The sequence below is a fragment of the Oncorhynchus mykiss genome, chromosome 3, assembly GCF_013265735.2.
Source record: "Oncorhynchus mykiss isolate Arlee chromosome 3, USDA_OmykA_1.1, whole genome shotgun sequence".
In the NCBI taxonomy this organism is placed as follows: Eukaryota; Metazoa; Chordata; class Actinopteri; order Salmoniformes; family Salmonidae; genus Oncorhynchus; species Oncorhynchus mykiss.
Genome location: NC_048567.1, coordinates 15554390 through 15577913, shown reverse-complemented (window position 1 = coordinate 15577913; position 23524 = coordinate 15554390). Strand labels below are relative to the sequence as shown.

Below are 23524 nucleotides of genomic sequence, written 5' to 3'. Positions count from 1 at the left end.
GATGGTATTGGAGCCCCATCTTGTGACCAATTTATGAACTATCCCACCTCACCTCAGTAAACGCTTTCATTGCCTGGGCTGGAGGACAGGAAAGGTGAGTGCCAGGCAAATATGTCAAGCTATTTGGTTTATTTTAAAAACGTTGCATTGGTTTGAATCCACTGCTTCAAAATAAGCCACTTTAATGTACAAACATTTCGATTTTATATTTTAAAAAAATAATGGTTTGCTGTATGAATAACAGAGGCTACCCGGAAATACATAATTGCCATTGGAAGTAGTTTCCACAATAGCATATACATACATGAGATCACCAATCTCACATTTCAGACATCTGAGATGCATAGGAGCCATACCAACTAAGAAAATCTGAGTGATGTTCAGAAATTATTTACAAATTAAAATGTTAAAATAAAAAAAAATGGAAATCAGTAAATTCTAAACTTCATACGGGCATGGTTCATTTCTAACCATTGCAACCAGGGCCAGTGCCATGTACAGTGTTTCGTAGCCTAGTTTAACCATGTTCCATGAGTAAAATGACATCCCCACTATGTGGTAATTGAAAACATGTCAGATAGTTGGATGAGTGGCCTGGCAACTGTATTAGGCCATCAGTGTGATTCTCACACACTCCCAGTCAAAAAACACTTGCACATACATACACAAGGGAAACATTGTCTATCTCAGTCCCAGTTTCTTTTTCTCCTTCTGTTTCTTGCGTACAACTTCCATGTTCCTGTCCTTCCACATGCTCTTTCTCAGTTTGATGGGTCTGCTGCCCACATACTTCCCTGTGAAAAAAAACAGTTTATGATCAGTTTAGAATTGGACTGGTGCCACCACACAGGTAGGTGTTAGGAAAGGAGAAGTCATTCTCAACACACAACTGCTCACCATTCATCTCTCTCATGGTGTGGATGTAATCATTAGGGTCCTTGAAGCTGACAAAGCTGTAGCCCTTGGTCGTGCATTTGTCACCTTCCTTAGCTTTCTACCTATACTTTCTTGCTAAATTATGCAGCTAATCCTGTGTTTGCATGAAAAAAGAAAAGGCCATGTTCCCACAAGATATTACTTACTACAGAGCCTCAGAATTAAAAGATCCAGATCAGGAGTTACTCCCCATTTTAAAATGACATCTTGGGGTTGGACACAAAACTTGTTGGCCCTTTCACACATACTATTGCTCACCGTTCATCTCCCTCATGGCGCGGACGTAGTCATTGGGGTCCTTGAAGCTGACAAAGCCATAGCCCTTGGTCTTGCCAGTGCGTTTGTCACGCACCACCTTGGCTTTCAGATAGGAGGGGTAGCGGCTGAATGCCCTTGCCAGGATGTCGTCGTTCACCTCATTGCCAAGGTCTCCACAGAAGATTCTGAAATCATCTGGATGGAGGAGGAAAGTCAGATGAGGTGTGATGCTGAGCAAAGAGGGAGGGACAAAAAGGGAATGGGACAGTCGCCTGTTTGTAGTGAAAACAAAAATTATACTATTCTATATACAGGTAAGCAGGTAGCTGCTTTTAGCAATGCTAGTATTTTACACACTAGTGTTGCTGGGAATTAGCTTGCAAAAGAAATACAATTCAACGTACTCTGTTAATTGTCCTTATGGTCCTTATGCAGGGGGGAATTTGAAGAAGAAAAAAAAGCAGGGACTTATTTAACTGATCCACCTATCGAAATTCTGTCGAACTATACATTCCTTTAGATGTTAATGGAAGATATAATTCAACAGGATTCCAAACGTGGGTCTGTTGTAGACCCTGCAGTTCCTCAGAGGCCTCATTGCCTGCATCCGTAATGGGTCTGTGGTCAAACGCCCACCCCTCATCACTGTCAAAAGCTCTCTAAAACACTTCAGCGAGCAGGCCTTTCTAATCAACCTGGCCCGGGTATCCTGGAAGGATATCGACCTCATCCCGTCAGTAGAGGATGACTGGTTATTCTTTAAAAGTGCCTTCCTCACCATCTTCCATAAGCATGCCACATTCAAAACATTTAGAACCAGGAAGAGATATAGCCCTTGGTTCTCTCCAGACCTGACTGCCCTTGACCAGCACAAAAACATTCTGTGCCGTTCTTCATTAGCATCGAATAAACCCAGTGACATGCAACTTTTCAGGTAACTTAGGAACCAATATACACAGGCAGTTGAAAAAGCTAGCCTTAGCTTTCCTAAGCAGAAATGTTCATCCTGTAGCACAAACTCAAAAAAGTTCTGGGACACTGTAAAGTCCATGGAGAATAAGAGCACCTCCTCCTAGCTGCCCACTGCACTGAGGCTAGGAAACACTGTCAACACCGATCAAAACACTATAATTGAGAATTTCAATGAGCATTATCCCACCTGGCTACCCCTACCCCGATCAACTGACCTGCATGCACCACAGCAACTCGCCCAAGCCTCCCCATTTCTCATTCACATAAATCCAGATAGCTGATGTTCTGAAAGAGCTGCAAAACCTGGACCCCTACAACTCAGCCGGGCTAGACAATTTGGACCCTCTCTTTCTAAAATTATCTGCAGAAATTGTTGCAACCCCTATTACTAGCCTGTTCAACCGCTCTTTCGTATCGTCTGAGATCCCCAAAGATTGGAAAGCTGCCTCGATCATCCCCCTCTTCAAAGGGGGAGACACTCTAGACCCAAACTGCTATAGACGTATATCCTACCCTGCCTTTCTAAGGTCTTCGAAAGCCAAGTTAACAAACAGATTACCGACCATTTCGAATCCCACCGTACCTTCTCCGCTATGCAATCTGGTTTCAGGGCTGGTCATGGGTGCACCTCAGCCACGCTCAAGGTCCTAAACGATATAACCGCCATCGATTAGAGACATTACTGTGCAGTCGTTTTCATCGACCTGGCCAAGGCTTTCGACTCTGTCAATCACCACATCCTCATCGGCAGACTCGACAGCCTTGGTTTCTCAAATGATTTCCTCGCCTGGTTCACCAACTACTTATCTGATAGAGTTCAGTGTGTCAAATCGGAGGGCCTGTTGTCCAGACCTCTGGCAGTCTCTATGGGGGTGCCACAGGGTTCAATTCTCGGGCCGACTCTCTTCTCTGTATACATCAATGATGTCGCTCTTGCTGCTGGTGATTCTCTGATCCACCTCTACGCAGACGACACCATTCTATATACCTCTGGCCCTTCTTTGGACACCGTGTTAACTAACCTCCAGACGAGTTTCAATGCCATACAACTCTCCTTCCGTGGCCTCCAACTGCTCTTAAATACAAGTCAAACTAAATGCATGCTCTTCAAACAATCGCTGCCCGAACCTGCCCGCCTGTCCAGCATCACTACTCTGGACGGTTCTGACTTGGAATATGTGGACAACTACAAATACCTAGATGTCTGGTTAGACTGTAAACTCTCCTTCCAGACTCGCATTAAGCATCGCCAATCGAAAATTAAATCTAGAATTGGCTTCCTATTTCGCAAAAAAGCATCCTTCACTCATGCTGCCAAACATACCCTCGTAAAACTGACCATCCTACCGATCCTCGACTTCGGTGATGTCATTTACAAAATAGCCTCCAACACTCTACTCAACAAATTGGATGCAGTCTATCACAGTGCCATCCGTTTTGTCACCAAAGCCTCATATACTACCCACCACTGCGACCTATACGCTCTCGTTGGCTGGCCCTCGCTTCATACTTGCCGCCAAACCCATTGGCTCCACGTCATCTACAAGTCTCTGCTAGGTAAAGCCCCGCCTCATCTCAGCTCACTGGTCACCATAGCAGCACCCACCCATAGCACGCGCTCCAGCAGGTATATCTCACTGTCACCCTCAAAGCCAATTCCTCCTTTGCCGCCTTTCCTTTCAGTTCTCTGCTGCCAATGACTGGAACGAACTGTAAAAATCACTGAAGCTGGACTCATATCTCCCTCACTAGCTTTAAGCAACAGTTGTCAGAGCAGCTCACAGATAACTGCACCTGTACATAGCCCATCTGTAAATAGCCCATCGAACTACCTCATCCCCATACTGTATGTATTTATTTATCTTGCTCCTTTGCACCCCAGTATCTCTACTTGCACATTCATCTTCTGCACATCTACCATTCCAGTGTTTAATTGCTATATTGTAATTACTTCGCCACCATGGCCTATTTATTGCCTTACCTCCCTTATCTTACCTCATTTGCACACACTGTATATATACTTTTTCTACTGTATTATTGACTGTATGTTTGTTTATTCCATGTGCAACTCTGTTGTTGTATGTGTCGAACTGCTTTGCTTTATCTTGGCCAGGTCGCCGTTGTAAATGAGAACTTGTTCTCAACTAGCCTACCTGATTAAATAATTAAATAAGGAGGTCAGTTCCTCTACTTACCTCATGTCAAAATAAGTCCCCCACAAGATCTTGCTTTTTTTGTTGCAGGTATGGCGCACATGCAGGACTTTTATTTTGACATGAAGTAAGCGGGTCTACAACAGACCAACATTTGGAAAGTCTTTCATTTATGTTCTATTAGATGTTTTTTCTCAATTTCCCCCTTGCATAAGGACCAACCCTATGGACAATTGACAGAGTAAGTTGAAATTGAAGTTGATTGAACTTCTGGAATTCGGCGGGCTATTCAGTTTTTTTGCACGCTACTTCCCAGCAACGCTAGTGTGTAAATACTAGAGTTGCTAAAAAAGAAATTGAACTAGGAATTAATTAATCGTCTCAGTGTAATCTGAAATCATTAGCTATCTTACCTGAGTCCCACTCCAGTAGACTCTGGTCCTCCCAGCTGGTGCCTGCGGCTGTACGGATACACTTCTTCGCCTTCTCTTGCTTACCCTTCTTCTTCTCCTCTGCTGTGCTGTCCACTGGCTGCAGAGAAACACAAGATTCTAGAGTCAGACATATTCTAGAGATTGCTGCAATACTGGCCCTTTGTAAGGTTTGGGTCAAGTCTATACCAACTAAATTGTACAATACACCAACTGAATTGTACAAGCATTTTGAATGCAGAAAAGTTTAAACCCTTTAACTAGGGCTAGGGCTGATAAACAAGGCAGAGTGTTCTGTACCTCAGTGTGGACGGGCTCGGGCTCTGGCATGCTGGGTCCGATAACGTTGTCATCTGAGGCGGCTAGGCTGGCCTCCTTCTTAGCCTCCAGCAGTCCGGCGGCCATCACCGCTGCCTGCTGTTCTGCTACAGACGCTGCCAGCTCCTCCTGATGAAGTCAGAGGGAGAACAGAGAGAGAAAAAAAACAAATCAGAGATATGATGATAGATGAGATTCAGTGTGAATTTGCAGCAAACAGCAGCAGACTTGGAAAGTATGTAGAATGCAAATTTTAAGTAGTCGCTGAATTTCTTTTGAATACAAAGGGCATTCAACTAAAAAGAGTAGAAGTGAGTGTACTTACCATGCGAGCCTTTCTCTGGGCATGGATGTCTGGTATCTTTGGTCCGGAGGGAGCCGTGTAGACAGTGGGGGCCGCAGAGATGATGGAGGGGGTGAGCTTGGGAGGGGCCTGGGTCACAGACCTTGAGGGTGCAGACACCATGGAGTGTCCCATGGGTGTACCATGTGTCGATCCCACCTGTAGATGGTAAGATATGGTAACAGCATATAGAGAAATGGAGATAATGAAGCACAACAGAACGGGGTAAGATTGACCAAGCTTGTTCACATTCCTAATTGAAGACACAGTTAACGCTGAATTTCCTTAAAGGCCTTCCCACACTGTACGTCGGATTCAGTCTTCTCCGATTATTACATGTCACACTGTGCGATCTTACCGAATTTAAATCTTTATCAACCTGGCTAGATTGTACGATTTGCTTCAGTACTGCCGACACGTTCTGTGATTGGCTTGCGAGGCTACGTCAGCCGATGTATGCTATGTCAACTGCAGCAGTGTATTTGATCTGCACCTGAGCCAGCACGAGCCTCCCTCTGCTTATGAGTGAGTGAAGTGAGTTCGGAAAAAACTGAAGGTATGCATCTTAGAAATAGTTTTATATGCAAACTTGATATGTCTGTGATAAAATAATGTATATGTTGAAAGATAATGATAAAATAATTCCACTCTGAAACCTTATAACTGTATGAAATTGATTAGAATCATAAAATTCTAATCTGATGATGTGTGTAGTTTTAGTCAGAATTAGATTAAGCAATGTATCTGTATAGTGGAAAAACACAGGCTGTCTGAGCAAGGCGTAGTTTAGGGTTTGAACTTGTATGTGTGTGCCGAAGAAAAAAACAGAACAGTTAAACTGTGTTTGGACCGACCTGGCTAGGCCTCTGAGGAATTTATGAGGGCATAGGGAGTACTTCTCAAGGTTTCCCTAATCTCGGGGGAATGGAACTGTCGGCTGGGTAGTGATACACAGTGGTGAGAACTCCGGAGAAGGATACAACTCACCTACTGTTTGTATGGAAGTATGTGCGTAGGATACCTACTGTTTGTATGGAAGTATGTGCGTAGGATACCTACTGTTTGTATGGAAGTATGTGCGTAGCTATAAAGTGGATGTCTTTGTATAATAGGCTTTTGAACGTTCTCTGAATAAACTGTACTGTCTTTGACTAATTATTATTAAACCCATGGTCTTACAGATCTCGGGGATAGGTCAGAGCTATTGATTGTCAGTTATTATCATTGGGATTGAAAATTCTCGTGAAAACTCAGAATCAAACACGCTTCCCAAAAATAATATGGCCGCTGTGGTAGAACGTTTCATTTGATTGCCGATTCTGCATTTATCAAAATCCCATCAGATAGCCCGATTTCAGATGTCAACATTTTCAGATATAGCCTAAACAAGATTAGGGAAATTGTTCTTCTTGCAAAGCATTTAAATATTTAAATCAAACTATTACATGGACAGTGAAGCATGTTTTCTTCTTTTGGTTCTAAAATCCAAAAGTTTGGATTTGAAATCGAACAATGACTATGGAGGTTAAAGTGCAGACTGCCAGCTTAAATTTGAGGTTATTGGGTGAACAATTGAGAAATTACCACTTTTTGTACATAGTCCCCCCCATTTCAGGGGAGCAAAAGTATTGGGACAAATTCACTTGCGTGTTAAAGTATCAAAAGTTACGTATTTGTTCCCATATTCATATCACGCAATGACTATATCAAGCTTCTGACAAAAATGTGTTGGATGCATTTGGTCTTTGTTTTGGTTGTTTCAGATTAGGTTGTGCCCAATAAACATTTATGGTAAATATGTAGTGTGTCATTTTAGAGTCACGTTTATTATAAATAAGAATAGAATGTTTCTACATACTTTAATGTGGATGCTACCATGATTACGAATCATCCTGATGCTAGGTAAAGCTCCACCTTATCTCAGTTCACTGGTCACGATGGCAACACCCACCCGTAGCACGCGCTCCAGCAGGTGTATCTCACTGATCATCCCTAAAGCCAACACCTCATTTGGCTGCCTTTCGTTCCAGTTCTCTGCTGCCTGTGACTGGAACGAATTGCAAAAATCGCTGAAGTTGGAGACTTTTATCTCCCTCACCAACTTCAAACATCTGCTATCTGAGCAGCTAACCGATCGATGCAGCTGTACATAGTCTATCGGTAAATAGCCCACCCAGTTTTACCTACTTCATCCCCATACTGTTTTTATTTACTTTTCTGCTCTTTTGCACACCAATATCTCTACCTGTACATGACCATCTGATAATTTATCACTCCAGTGTTAATCTGCAAAATTGTAATTATTCGCCTACCTCCTCATGCCTTTTGCACACAATGTATATAGACTCTTTTTTTTCTCTACTGTGTTATTGACTTGTTAATTGTTTACTCCATGTGTAACTCTGTTGTCTGTTCACACTGCTATGCTTTATCTTGGCCAGGTCGCAGTTGCAAATGAGAACTTGTTCTCAACTAGCCTACCTGGTTAAATAAAGGTAAAATAAAAAATGAATAAAAAATTAATCGTGAATAATGACGAGTGCGAAAGTTAGATGCACAAATACCATACTTCCAAGACTAACCTCTCACCTTTACAATAACGGGAGGTTAGCATTTCTCTCTCACTTCTTATTCACAATTCAGGACTTTCTGTAATCATGGTAGCATCCACATTCATGGGCACTCACTGTATATTAATCTGACTATTCACAATAATCGTACTGTTGTGTGCATACTCAGTGCCGGCCGTGTTCCTATTGGTAAGTCACCGGGATCGGCTCGTGACACCAGCCACACTAGACGACAAAGGCATTTCTGACACCGCCAGAACTTTGTCTGAGCCTATGACTGCATGTAGTGGTACTTAAATCGGCAGACCTAGACCATGTCACACTGAACGAGCAAAGAAAATCGTCTACGACCTAAGAATTTTCCAGCAACATGGAAATGTTGTCTGGGAGGGCCAAATCGTGGCATAAGATGGCTAAAATCGTACAGTCTGTGTGGGCCTTTAGGGAGAACATTGATATTCGTTGTCCTAAAAGCCTCGGAGGAAGAAAAAGGCACTGTAGCAACTAACCGGGGGTCCTCCTGAGCTCATATGCCCCATTGGGTCCATGGGATGCTGAGGGGGTCCTTGCATGGGGGGTGCCATCATCATGGGCGGGGGAGGAGGAGGGCGTGGCAGTGGGGGAGCCATCATACCCTGTGGAGGGGGACCACGCATCATAGGCATCCTTGGACCCCCTGACAGAGAGATTTCAAATTAGCTTCCCAATACATTGTTTTTAATTTGAAGACTAAATTGCCATAGAGATTTGATCATATTTCTTATTTCATTTAGCTAGCACTGAGGTGAAGTCAACAACAGTAGAGATAGATGACCTGGTCTCTGCAGGATGTGCGGCATAAACGCTGGTCTCATCATTGGCGGTGGTCTGACACCTGGGGTTATAGCTGAAGAGCAGAAGAAAAAGACCAGCATAAACTGAAGAGACCTGTAGACGTGGTGGTGTAAATGATCAACATTGTTTTTGGGTAAAATAGGTATTTTAAGTACGTCTAGTAATGTACTATGTGGTCCTCTGTAGCTCAGTTGGTAGAGCAAGGTGCTGGCAATGCCAGGATAGTGGGTTTGATTCCCGGGACCACCCATAATGAAAAATGTATTCACGCATGACTAAGTCGCTTTGGATAAATGCGTCTGCTAAATGGCATATACAGTGCATTCGGAAAGTATTCAGACTCCTTGACTTTTTACACATTTTGTTACGTTACAGCCTTATTCTAAAATTGATTAAAAATAAATCCTCAATCTACACACAATACCCCATAATGAAAGGAAAAACAGGTTACACATTTTTTGCAAATGTATATAAAAATATAAAAACTGAAATATCACATTTACATAAGTATTCAGACCGTTCACTCAGTACTTTGTTGAAGCACCTTTGGCAGTGATTACAGCCTTGAGTCTTCTTGGGTATGACACTTCAAGCTTGGCACACCTCTATTTGGGGAGTTTCTCATGTTCTTCTCTGCAGATCCTCTCAAGCTCTGTCAGGTTGGATGGGGAGCATTGCTGCACAGCTATTTTCAGGTCTCTCCAGAGATGTTCGATTGGGTTCAAGTTCGGGTTCTGGCTGGGCACTCAAGGACATTCAGAGACTTGTCCCGAAGCTACTCCTGCATTGTCTTGGCTGTGAGCTTAGGGTAGTTGTCCTGTTGGAAGGTGAACCTTCACCCCAGTCTGAAGTCCTGAGCTCTTTGGAGCAGGTTTTCATCAAGGATCTCTACTTTGCGCCATTCATCTTTCCTCAATCCTGACTACTCTCCCAGTCCCTGCCGCTGAAAAGCATACCCACAGCATGATGCTGCTACCACCATGCTTCTCCGTAGGGATGTTGCCAGGTTTCCTCCAGAAGTGATGCTGAACAAGGCAGTTAACCCACTGTTCCTAGGTCGTCATTGAAAATAAGAATTTGTTCTTAACTGACTTGCCTAGTTAAATAAAGGTACAAAATAAATAAATAAAAAATTCAGGCCAAAGAGTTCAGTCTCGGTTTTATCAGACCAGATAATCTTGTTTCTCATGGTTTGAGTCTTTAGGTGGCTTTTGGCAAACTCCAAGTGGGCTATCATGTGCCTTTTACTTCCATCTGGCCACTTTACCATAAAGGCCTGATGGGTGGAATGCTGCAAAGATGGTTATCCTTCTGGAAGGTTCTCCCATCTCCATAGAGGAACTGGAGCTCTGTCAGAGTGACCATTGGGTTCTTTGTCACCTCCCTGACCAAGGCCCTTCTCCCCCGATTTAAGAATGATGGAGGCCACTGTGTTCTTTGACCTTCAATGCTGCAGAAATTTTTCGTACCCTTCCCCAGACATGTTCCTTGACACAATCCTGTTTCAGAGCTCTACGGACAATTCCATCAACCTCACGGCTTGGTTTTTGCTCTGACATGCACTGTCAACTGTGAGACCTTATATTGACAAGTGTGTGCCTTTCCAAATCATGTCCAATCAATTGAATTTACCACAGGTGAACTCCAATAAAGTTGTAGAAACATCAAGGACGATCAATGGAAACAGGACGCACCTGAGCTAAATTCCGAGTCTCATAGCAAAGGGTCTGAATGTTTAAGTAAATAAGGTACCAGTTTTTTTTCTACTTAAATTTGCTAAACTTACAAACCTGTTTTCATTTTGTCATTATGGGGTATTGTGTGTATATTGATGAGGGGCAAAAAGTTTTAAAGCAATTTTAGAATAGGGCTGTAACAAAATTTGGAAAAAGGGAAGAGGTCTGAATACATTCCGAATGCAAAGTATTATGTTAATAAACCTGAATCAAACCATGTCACCTGGGCCTACAAATGCAGGGGGTGGAGGTCCCACGAAAGTGGCAGCCCTTGCATCCAAGGTTTGCTGGACCTGAGAGAGAAAGGGGATTTGAAGGAGTTGGATGCATCCGGCTAACACCACATTTTGCTTGCTTTTAGCAGAAGATAGGTTTGAGTTCGTTCATTCTACGATTGATCTTTCCTATATAATGTTCAATCTATCTTTCCTCAAGATCTCTGTACCTGTCGGTAGGTGTTGGTGCCGATGATGGGCCGGATCATAGGAACAGCCATAGGAACACCCATAGGGAGCACCTCCATCACTACAGGGTCTCCTGCAGTCATTGCCACTTGACCCCCCAGGACCTCCTGCTCAAACCTGGATCAGAACCAACACAAGAGTTACCAATAGATGACGATTGTCATGAGCTATTGTTTGCCTGTCCTGACAGAGAAGAAAGACAATTTCGTAGGGGTTGTTTTGGCATAGTTACCACACACGTCATTGCAATCTTATTGAAGGTAACCGAAGTGTCATGCCTGAACTCTTGTACTCACAGAGCCATTTCAGCCTCCATCTCCTTCAACCGCTCCTCTCCGGATTTCATCGCCATACTTACTGCAAAGACAAACGTTTTGTTGGTAGTCCATTATTTGGTGTTAAACACATCTAGAGAGCTACTGAAAATGTGTACAGTCATCGTTTGGCTAACACCAAAGGCATTGATAGTTGGCTTGTTTACGTTATAACTACTGTATTGGCTAGTAACGTGAACTGTTTGCTAATAGTTATCGCTAGTTGTCTGGCTAACGTTAACCAGGATGTCAATTTAAAATTCAACAAGTTAGTACAGAACGTATACATACAAAACGTTATTACCCTAAATCGTGACGTTCCAAAACTCTTGAATCTTAACTAGCTATTTAAATAAAGCATGAATTGTTGTATTTGTCCGTCCCTACAAACCGAGGCCAACGTTGTCCAAAATAGCTAGTCGCATTATTATGACGTGAGTGTCTTGGTTGCGTTCCATTCCGACGGTGTGGTTGGGTCTGTTCCAGGGTGTCTGATCTTCTTCGTGTGGTTTTCCGGCAGACAAGACACTGTTGAATATTGTTGCCTTTCACAGTTCGGAAAGTGCATTGCACATTTGTTCACAAAAAAAAGGATAAATTGCACCACCATCTAACCCTATTTATAAACTGGGTGGTTTGAGCCCTGAATGCTGATTGACCACAGCCATGTTATATCAGACCGTATACCACGGGTATGACAAAACATGTATTTTTACTGCTCTAACTATGTTAGTAACCAGTTTAAAATACAGATAAGGCACCTCAGGGGTTTGTGGTATATGGCCATATCCAAGAACATCCCTTAGCTGTGGTATATTGGCCAAATACCACAGCCCCTCCTGCCTCATTGCTTAAATATATACCACTATCCTCAACGCACCACACCACCCCTCCCCACTACTTTGGCCCTCACAGATCCTACACCATGCCGTTGGCCAGGGAGCCTGTGTCCCCTTCTCTAAAAAAAACCTGTGGTTCTTCTGCAGTAAAATCTCTGACACCCCAAAACTTCTCTGCTGGTGCAGAGAACTGTTCAAGTCATTCTGTACAGGCCTACTACTCACAGGGATCCTCTCCCTCATGCTTTGTCCACCATCCTCTACTTTACTCACTGCCTCAGCATAACGCTTTCTGCACTGCTCTTGTAACAGTATAGCTTCAGTCCCTCTCCTCGCCCCGAACCAGGGATCCTCTGCACACATAGACAACCGCCACCCTCAAAGCATCGTTACCCATCGCTCCACAAAAGCCATGGCCCTTGCAGAGCAAAGGGAACCACTACTTCAAGGTCTCAGAGCGAGTGACGTCACCAATTGAAACGCTATTAGCGCGCACCCAGCTAACCATTTCATATCGGTTACACTCACCCCCCTTTTCCACAGCAACCAGTGAGCCGGGTCACGGCCCCAATGTAACAGTATAGCTTCCATCCCTCTCCTCTACCTGAGCTCGAACCAGGGACCCTCTGCACACATAAACAGCCACCCACGAAGCATCGTTACCCATCGCTCCACAAAAAGCGATGGATTGTTCCCCTTGCTACTTCAAGGTCTCAGAGCGAGTGACGTCACCAATTGAAACGCCATTAGCGCTCCTTTCAGTGCGCAGGCCCTCTCCCTCTGGGCAGCAGACACACACAAAAATCAACACAAGTCCACTTCTGGATATTTTGACTTCTTCACCCAGCCAGATACCACAAACGGATCGGCCTAAAGGCATAGATCCACTTTCTAAATGAATCATACCCCCACTGGGCCAGAGTCATCTTAGGCATTTTCCTGATCATTGGAATGAGTCTCAAAAGCGTTCACCTAACGGTGCAGGTTCTTCCTCTTCACTTCTGTCAGGTTCAATTAGACTGCTCACAGTTTCAGGAGTGTAACATGTAATTATCTCTCCTGTACTTGAGTCAAAGGAGAAAGTACTCGGCTTGTATTTAGCAGATGTCGTCTTGGGTTTGAACCTCGCCCCCTTCTTTCTGCCTCACGTCATCTCACTCTTTTTTCTGCCTCGTGTCATCTCGCCATTCTCCATCTTCCCGCAAGTCCACTAGCTAGCTTGCTCCAACTCCACCTCAAGCTGTCCATGTCTAGACACAACTTTTTCCAGGGGGTCTGATAATCACACAAAAAGCTGTCAAGTTCAAGATGTATTGATATCCACATGGCAATCAATGAAACATCAAACTGAAGTACATGTTGCGGGTGTATACATAAACTAGCGTTGCTCCCTATTGTATTGGGTTGCACAAAAAACAGTCCTTGGGAAGCCAGAAGTTAAATACATTCCTATACAGGCTCCGGGGCCTGTGAGGATGGAGCATTCATCGCCACGATTCCTTCTGTAAAATCCCAGAGTCCCACAAAACGTTCAGCCACACTCACAACAATGCATATTTCCTCAGATTTCCTATCCGATTGTGCAGTTGTGCAGTTGATGATAACCAATGTAATCAACGTTACTACGTCCATCTTCTTTAACATGCAACATGTCAGGGTCCCTCTATTGACAAGGAATATTTTCTGGTGTCAGTACTCCTACTACCATTATTTCTTCAACATCACTCCTTTCTTCTACTTTTCTCACCGCCTCCGGATAGGAGACATGCTGGACAGCCCTTATTCTTGCCACCTCTGTCTCCTTCACACTAACAGGGAACTTCAGGGATTCGGGCACGTGATCATCACCACAATTGCAGCATTTAGGCTCAGCTGGCATATGATAGTCCTCCTGTCTACATACACTTGACACACGGACAAATATTTTGCATTTATCACACTGCATGGGTTTGGGTACAAAAGCTCTCACAGGGTATCTCATAAAACCCAAATACACGTGAGAAGGGAGAATGGATGGAGTGGGATTCCTGTTTCCTTCCACCATGCGGGTCAATCGGTGTGCACCAACCACCTGATCCAATTTTTCACATACACTACCGTTCAAAAGTTTGGGGTAACTTAGAAATGTCCTTGTTTTTGAAAGAACAGCACATTTTTTTGTCCATTAAAATAACATAACATTTATCAGAAATACAGTGTAGACATTGTTAATGTTGTAAATGACTATTGTAGCTGGAATCGGCTGATTTTTAAAGGAATATCCACATAGGCATACAGAGGCCCATTATCAGCAACCATCACTCTTGTGTTCCAATGGAACGTTGTGTTAGCTAATCCAAGTTTATAATTTTAAAAGGCTAATTGATCATTAGAAAACACTTTTGCTATTATGTTAGCACAGCTGAAAACTGTTGTCCTGATTAAAGAAGCAATACAACTGGCCTTCTTTAAACTAGTTGAGTATCTGGAGAATCAGCATTTGTGGGTTAAATTACAGATTAAATAACTTTCTTCTGAAACTTGTCAGTCTATTCTTGTTCTGAGAAATGAAGGCTATTTCATGCGAGAAATTGCCAAGAAACTGAAAATCTTGTACAACGCTGTGTACTACTCCCTTCACAAAACAGCTGAAACTGGCTCTAACCAGAATATAAAGAGGAGTGGGAGGCCCTGGTGCACAACTGAGCAAGAGGACAAGTACATTAGAGTGTCTAGTTTGAGAAACAGACACCTCACAAGTCCTCAACTGGCAGCCTCATTAAATAGTACCCGCAAAACCAATTGTGTTTTTTTGTTTGTTTATTTGCGTTGTTTGTAACTTATTATTTTACTTATTTTGTAGATAATGTTGCCGCTACCATCTCTTATAACTGAAAATAACTTCTGGACATCAGGACTGCGATTACTCACCACAGACTAGTAGAATCCTTTTTTTCCTTTCACGAGTCCGACAAGCAAGACGCCAAAGATATACTGCTTTCTGGGGTACAGGCCCAGATCCCCGTGATTTGCGTGAAGAGGAGATGGAGAAAAAGGGGCCGAAGGGCGGACTGCCTTCTGAGAATTTGTTGGCAATCGAATAAACACCAACTTCCTTACATTCTGCTAGCAAACCTGCAATCTTTGGAGAATAAAATTAATTACTTACGCAGAAGATTAAACTAATTTATGCGGAAGATTAAAACGAATATCTTATGCTTCACGGATTCGTGGCTGAACGACGACACTATCAACATACAGCTGGCTGGTTATACGCTGTACAAGGTGTCACGTAATTCGTGCTATTTGATGGGAACTAGCCCCTGTCCCCCTACACACCTCAAGTTTGCTCTTTCGGGCCCACAAAGGCAACAAGAAAAATGTTGCCCCATTAATTACTCATCTGGGATTTAAACTCTCAAACTCTCTTTTGGAGATCAACCAACATAACCACTACTCTACCAGTCAGACAGATTTAACTTAGAGAATTTGGATGTATTGAGACTCCTTCCCTGTTTTCACACGCTATTTATTACCTTACAGACGTATTTTAAAATAGATTACATTTTAATTTTCTCTCAATCTACACACAATAGACAAAGTGAAAATCAGGTTTTTACATTATAGCTAATTCATTACAAATAAAAAACAGAAATACCTAATTTACATAATGATTCATACCCTTTGCTATGAGACTTAAATTGAGCTCAGGTGCCTCCTGTTTCCATTGATCATCCTAGAGATGTTTCTACAACTTGATTGGAGTACAGCTGTGGTAAATTCAATTGATTTGACATGATTTGGAAAGGCACACACCTGTCTACAGTTGACAGTGCACCCCACAGAAAAAATCAAGCCAAATCAAATAACATTTTATTTGTCACATGCACCGAATACAACAGCTGTGGACCTTACCGTGAAGTGCTTACTTACAAGCCCTTAACCAACAATGCAGGTCAAGAAATAGAGTTAAGAAAATATTTCCTAAATAGTCTAAAGTAAAAAAAAAAAAGTAAATTCATAAGTAACACAAGAAAATGACGTAACAATAACGAGGCTATATACATGGGGTACCGGTACCGAGTCAATGTGCGGGGTACAGGTTAGTTGAGGTAATTTGTAAAGTGACTTTGTGTAACAGTAAAGCTTCCGTCCCTCTCCTCAACCTGGGCTCAAACCAGGGACCCTCTGCACACATCAACCACAGTCACTCACGAAGCAACGTTACCTATCGCACCACAAAAGCCACAGCCCTTGCAGAGCAAGGGGATCAACTACTTCTAGGTCTCAGAGCGAGTGACGTCACCGACTGAAACACTATTAGCGCGCACCACCGCTAACTAGCTAGCCATTTCACATCGGCCACATTTGCATAGACATTAATGTCAGTAGTCTGGGTTGCCATTTGATTAATTGTTCAGGGGTCTTATGGCTTGGCGGTAGAAGCTGTTAAGGAGCCTTTTGGTACTAGACTTGGTGCTCCCTGACAATTTCTTGGCCCTTCTTCTGTCATCGCTTAGTATATAGGTCCTGGATGTCAGGAAGCTTGGTCCCAGTAATGTACTGGGCCGCACGCACTACCCTCTGTAGCGCTTTATGGTCAGATGCCAAGCAGTTACCATACCAGGCGGTGACAAAACCTCTAAGGATGCTCTCGATGGTATGGCTGTAGAACTTTTTGAGGATCTGGGGACCCATGCTGAATGTCAGTCTCCTGAGGGGAAAAGGTTTTGTCGTGCCCTCCTCACAACTGTGCTGGTGTGTTTTGACGATGATAGTTAGTTGGTAATGTGGACACCAAGGAACTTGAAACTCTCGACTTGCTCCACTTCAGCCTAGTCGATTATAATGGGGGCCTGTTCGGCCCTCCTTTTCCTATAGTCCATGATCAGCCCCTTTGTCTTGCTCACATCAAGGGAGAGGTTGTTGTCCTGGCACCACACTGCCAGTGCTCTGACCTCCTCCCTATTGGCGGTCTCATCGTTGTCGGTGATCAGGCCTACCACTGTTGTGTCGTCAGCAAACTTATTGATGGTGTTGGAGTCGTGCTTGGCCACGCAGTTGTGAGTGAACAGGGAGTACAGGAGGGGCCTAAGCACACACCCCTTGGTGGCCCCAGTGTTGACGATCAGCGTGGCATATGTGTTGTTGCCTACCCTTACCACCTGGTGGCGGCCCGCCAGGAAGTCAAGGAACCAGTTTCAGAGGGAGGTGTTTAGTCCCAGGGTCCTTAGCTTAGTGAGCTGTAGTCAATGAACAGGTTTCACACATACGTGTTCCTTTAGTCCAGGTGGGAAAGGGCAGTGTGGAGTGCGATTTGAGTACACGTCCTGGTAATCCGTCTGGCCCCGCTGCTTTGTGAATGTTTACCTGTTTAAAAGGTCTTGCTCACATCGGCTACGGAGAGCGTGATCACACATTTGTCCAGAACAGCTGGTGCTCTCATGCATGCTTCAGAGTTGCTTGCCTCTTAGCAAGCATAAAAGGCATTTAGCTCGTCTGGTAGGCTTTCGTCACTGGGCAGCTTGGTTTCCCTTTGTAGTCGATAATATTTTCCAAGCCCTGCCACATCCAACGAGCATCAGAGCCTGTATAGTAGGATTCAATCTTAGTCCTGTATTGACACTTTGGCAAGAATCTGCACAGATCTGGGGAAGGGTAGGTCAACAGTTTTGCAGCATTGAATGTCCCCAAGAAGATAGTGGCCTCCATCATTCTGCGGGCTGCCAGGCCAAACTGAGCAATTGGGGGAGAAGAGCCTTGGTCAGGGAGGTGACCAAGAACCCGTTGGTCACTCTAACAGAGCTCCTCTGTGGAAATTGGAGAACTTTCCAGAAGGACAACCATCTCTGCAGTACTCCATCAATCAGGCTTTATGGTAGTGGCCAGACAGAAGCCACTCCTTAGTAAAATGCACAACAGCCCGCTTGGAGTTTGCCAGAAGGCACCTAAAGGACTCTCATACCATGAGAAACTAGTCTGGAAGCACCTGATAAAAGATAGCTCTTTGGATGCTCTCACTACCACTTTGGTCACTATTTTTCTGTCCTACATTGCTCATCATCAATGAGTTGTGAAATTTTAAGCTTGTTTTAGGCTCTTTTACACACTGTTTGTACACTTATTTTGCAGTGCTCTGCAATCTCTTCAACCTCGTTCCATAGTTCTCCAAAGTAATCCTCACTTCTGTAGTCCTGTAATGTGTCTGTATGGGCACCTACTAGGTCCACAGCTCTTATTAGGTCAAGTAAGCTTGATTGGAGCATGTCAGAAAAACATTTGGCATCACCAAGCACGTTACAAAAGGTCACCAAAAGCCCTATGAAATGTAAATCTGAGAAAGAAGGCCCCTTGCCTCCACTGATCTATCACCACTATTTTCAAGTGTGTTATCCTGTAACACTCTCAGAACTGATGGAAGCCTGTCCTTCAGATTACAGCATGTTAAAGTCAGAGGTTTACATACACTTAGGTTGGAGTCATTAAAACTAGTGTTAAACTATAGTTTTGGCAAGTTGGTTAGGACATCTACTTTGTGCATGACACAAGCAATTTTTCCAACAATTGTTTACAGACAGATTATTTCACTGTATCACAATTCCAGTGGGTCAGAAGTTTACATACACAAAGTTGACTGTGCCTTTAAACAGCTTGGAAAATTCCCGAAAATGATGTCATGGCTTTAGAAGCTTCTGTTAGGCTAATTGACATAATTTGAGTCAATTGGAGGTGTACCTGTGGATGTATGGCGGGGCCATGTATTTATACCCTGATGAAGACAGCTTGGCTGTTGAAACGTTGGTATTACATTTTTGCATCTGAGCTCCTAGAGTGTGCGACTCTCTTTTATTTTATTTTCAAGTTTCTACTCCGCTAGCCAGCACCTCGTCTTAATAGGTGTGCATTTCTTTTTATTCTAGTATTTCAAGGCCTACCTTCAAACTCACTGCCTCTTTGCTTGACATCATGGGAAAATCTAAAGAAATCAGCCAAGACCTCTGAAAAGAAATTGGAGACCTCCACAAGTCTGGTTCATCCTTGGGAGCCATTTCCAAACACCTGAAGGTACCACGTTCATCTGTACAAACAATAGTATGCAAGTATAAACACCATGGGACCACGCAACCGTCATACCGTTCAGGAAGGAGACGCGTTCTGTTTCCTAGAGATGAACGTACTTTGGTGCGAAAGTGCAAATCAATCCCAGAACAACAGCAAAGGACCTTGTGAAGATGCTGGAGGAAACCGGTACAAAAGTATCTACAGTGCCTTGCGAAAGTATTCGGCCCCCTTGAACTTTGCGACCTTTTGCCACATTTAAGGCTTCAAACAGAAAGATATAAAACTGTATTTTTTTGTGAAGAATCAACAACAAGTGGGACACAATCATGAAGTGGAACGACATTTATTGGATATTTCAAACTTTTTTAACAAATCAAAAACTGAAAAATTGGGCGTGCAAAATTTTTCAGCCCCTTTACTTTCAGTGCAGGCAGGTCCGAGATACTGTTGTGAAGAAGTTTAAAGCCTGATTTGGATACAAAAATATTTCCCAAGCTTTAAACATCCCAAGGAGCACTGTGCAAGCGATAATATTGAAATGGAAGGAGTATCAGACCACTGCAAATCTACCAAGACCTGGCCGTCCCTCTAAACTTTCAGCTCATACAAGGAGAAGACTGATCAGAGATGCAGCCAAGAGGCCCATGATCACTCTGGATGAACTGCAGAGATCTACAGCTGAGGTGGGAGACTCTGTCCATAGGACAACAATCAGTCGTATATTGCACAAATCTGGCCTTTATGGAAGAGTGGCAAGAAGAAAGCCATTTCTTAAAGATATCCATAAAAAGTGTTGTTTAAAGTTTGCCACAAGCCACCTGGGAGACACACCAAACATGTGGAAGAAGGTGCTCTGGTCAGATGAAACCAAAATTAAACTTTTTCGCAACAATGCAAAACGTTATGTTTGGCGTAAAAGCAACACAGCTCATCACCCTGAACACATCATCCCCACTGTCAAACATGGTGGTGGCAGCATCATGGTTTGGGCCTGCTTTTCTTCAGCAGGGACAGGGAAGATGGTTAAAATTGATGGGAAGATGGATGGAGCCAAATACAGGACCATTCTGGAAGAAAACCTGATGGAGTCTGCAAAAGACCTGAGACTGGGACGGAGATTTGTCTTCCAACAAGACAATGATCCAAAACATAAAGCAAAATCTATAATGGAATGGTTCAAAAATAAACATATCGAGGTGTTAGAATGGCCAAGTCAAAGTCCAGACCTGAATCCAATCGAGAATCTGTGGAAAGAACTGAAAACTGCTGTTCACAAATGCTCTCCATCCAACCTCACTGAGCTCGAGCTGTTTTGCAAGGAGGAATGGGAAAAAATGTCAGTCTCTCGATGTGCAAAACTGATAGAGACATACCCCAAGCGACTTACAGCTGTAATCGCAGCAAAAGGTGGCGCTACAAAGTATTAACTTAAGGGGGCTGAATAATTTTGCACGCCCAATTTTTCAGTTTTTGATTTGTTAAAAAAGTTTGAAATATCCAATAAATGTCGTTCCACTTCATGATTGTGTCCCACTTGTTGTTGATTCTTCACAAAAAAATACAGTTTTATATCTTTATGTTTGAAGCTTGAAATGTGGCAAAAGGTTGCAAAGTTCAAGGGGGCCGAATACTTTCGCAAGGCACTGTATATCCACAGTAAAACGAGTCCTATATCAACATAACCTGAAAGGTCGCTCAGCAAGGAAGAAGGCACTGCTCCAAAACTGCCATAAAAAAGCCTGACTACGGTTTGCAACTGCACATCGGAACAAAGATCATACTTTTTGGAGAAATTCCCTCTGGTCTGATGAAACAAAAAAATAACTGTTTGGCCATAATGACCATCATTATGTTTGGAGGGAAAAGGGGGAGGCTTGCAAGCCGAAGAACACCATCCCAACCGTGAAGCACGGGGGTGGGAGCATCACGTTGTGGGGGTGCTTTGCTGCAGGAGGGACTGGTGCACTTCACAAAATAGATGGCATCATGAGGCAGGAAAATTATGCGGATATATTGAAGCAACATCTCAAGACATAAGTCAGGAAGATAAAGCTTGGTCGCAAATGGGTCTTCCAAATGGACAATGACCTCAAGCATACTTCCAAAGTTGTGGGAAAATGGCTTAAGGACAACAAATACAAGGTATTGGAGTGGCCATCACAAAGCCCTGACCTCAATCTTATAGAACATTTGTGGCCAGAACTGAAAAGGTGTGTGCGAGGAGGCCTACAAATCTGACTCAGTTACACCAGCTCTGTTAGGAGGAATGGGCCAAAATTAAACAACTTATTGTGGGAAGCTTGTGGAAGGCTACCCGAAATGTTTGACCCAAGTTAAACAATTTAAAGGCAATGCTACCAAATACTAATTGAGTGCATGTAAACTTCTGACCCACTGGGAATGTGATGAAAGAAATAAAAGCGGAAATAAATCATTCTCTCTACTATTATTCTGACATTTCACATTCTTAAAATAAAGTGGTGATCCTAACTGAGCTAAAACAGGGAATTTTTACTAGGATTAAATTAAGGAAGTGTGAAAAACTGAGTTTAAATGTTTTTGGCTAAGGTGCATGTAAACTTCCAACTTCAATTGTATCTGCGTGCCCACCTTACATCCGTAAGTCTCTGTTGTTCCCTGGGCTGCTGCTGTTGATACAGCTCTTTCTGAACTGCAAGCTACTCAAGATGAACGTACGAACCAGATACCAAGTTGTAAATCTTCTGCAGTAGAGCAAAGTTAACTGCCTCAGGCACTGATTTTACAGCATCGACAAGAACCAAATTCAAACAGTGTGCATTACTGTGCACATAAAATGCAAATCTTGCACTGTTTTTAATCCGTGCACACACACCAGAATACTTTCCACTCATGACAGATGCACCGTCATAGCCTTGCCCCACAAGATTCTTTCAGTAGTCCAGACCATGTTTTTCAAGGCAATCAATTATCATTTTTGTGAGACCTGCTGCATCTCAGCTTCAGCTGACTGAAAGTGTAAAAGCTTTCGTGGATGTCCCCGCTGTAATAGTATCCCACACCTAAAGACATTGGTTTCATCAATTTTAAGTGAGGCTTAATCTGACAAAATCATCTATTACAAGCAGAATCTAACCTTAAATTCTGAACTGGGCATGTGACTGTCTAAAAGATGCTCTGACCTGGTGGTGGTAGACTGGGTCCTTGTGAAGTCTGACCACACTGACTCTGACAAGCCTCATGTAGGGAGCTGCTCTGGAGTCCGGTGGTGATGCAAGGCCTGGGGTCCTTTTGCACCTGATCTGCCTGTTGGTGCTTCTTTAAAAAGAAGTCTGATATCTCTCCCTTTCTTTTCATGTTTAATTGACCCTATGCAAAAATAAGACATTCTATGCATCCAATTACCCTCATTTTAGTCCAATCTCAATCTTAATTACAAATCCCCATTATCATAACTGTACCTTAAAATCAACTACAAGTTACTAGTTAGATCATGGCTAGCCCTACTCTGCATTAAGTAACTTAGCTAGCTATTATTTCTTACACCGTTACGATAGCAAACAGGCTATCTGCAAATTGTGGTAATCTTTTGAGTAACATTAACAGATTGATAATAACAATTGCTTGTTTTGAGTTCAAGTACGAAAATATAACTGAGTTAATGGATTTGAAATTTCTGAATGTTAACTTGCTGAACACTGACAGCTGTAGCCTACTAGTAACCCCACATTAGCTAAACATTCATATACTGTAATTTACGACACTGCACTGTATATTCGTGTATTACTAGGACAGATCTAAACAATGTGAGGCTAAATTGGGAACCGATCTCTCTTATCTGATTAACTGTCTGTTAATGGAGCCAATGGTCTAACATTTAACTTACATAGCAACTCAACTTTCGTAAAAGTTGTTCAGGATAACCTAAACCCGATACTAAACCTTAAAACTTACTTGAAATATGATGCTTTCGCCAATTGCGAAAAGAGCTTGTGGAGCTCCAACGTTAATATTCTCTCTTCCTCGTCCTCAATTTGAAAAATGCTCCGCCGAACATCAAAATAAATGCTTCTTTCAAAAAGAGGTGAAATGAGATGTCAATCAGCATCATACTGCCAGTAGTGAATGAAATTTTGGGGTGGCACCCGGGGTGGCCAATCAGATGTCAGGGGTGTTCAGTGCTACCCCGGACACCCCTCAGGCTCCGCCCCTGGTCCCAGCCAGAACCAGGACTTGAAGCCGATCAAACATCTCTGGAGGGACTTAAATAGCTGAAAATAGCTGTGCAGCCACACTCCCCATAGAACTTGACAGAGTTTGAGAGGATCGACAGAGA

At 43.1% G+C, this 23524-nt stretch overlaps 1 protein-coding gene across 3 annotated transcripts; it reads right to left on the bottom strand.

Annotated features, from left to right (window-relative positions):
* Positions 1 to 112: 112 nt before the first annotated feature.
* rbm42 (RNA binding motif protein 42) lies at positions 113 to 23164 on the bottom strand. Of its 3 annotated transcripts, none has more exons than XM_036970319.1 (11): positions 11721 to 11744; positions 11312 to 11372; positions 10997 to 11132; positions 10775 to 10844; positions 8796 to 8867; positions 8491 to 8657; positions 5394 to 5570; positions 5051 to 5197; positions 4733 to 4850; positions 1195 to 1389; positions 113 to 794 (listed from the first exon to the last, which is right to left on the bottom strand). In XM_036970319.1, the coding sequence occupies exons 2-11, from the start codon at positions 11365 to 11367 to the stop codon at positions 682 to 684; spliced, it is 1251 nt and encodes a 416-aa protein (XP_036826214.1). In that variant the 5' UTR covers positions 11368 to 11372; positions 11721 to 11744; the 3' UTR covers positions 113 to 681. The 3 variants fall into 3 exon arrangements, with proteins under 3 accessions (XP_036826214.1, XP_036826217.1, XP_021448451.2); XM_036970322.1 differs by lacking the exon at positions 11721 to 11744 and adding an exon at positions 23143 to 23164 and having other exon boundaries at positions 682 to 794; XM_021592776.2 differs by having other exon boundaries at positions 682 to 794; positions 11634 to 11849.
* Positions 23165 to 23524: the final 360 nt, after the last annotated feature.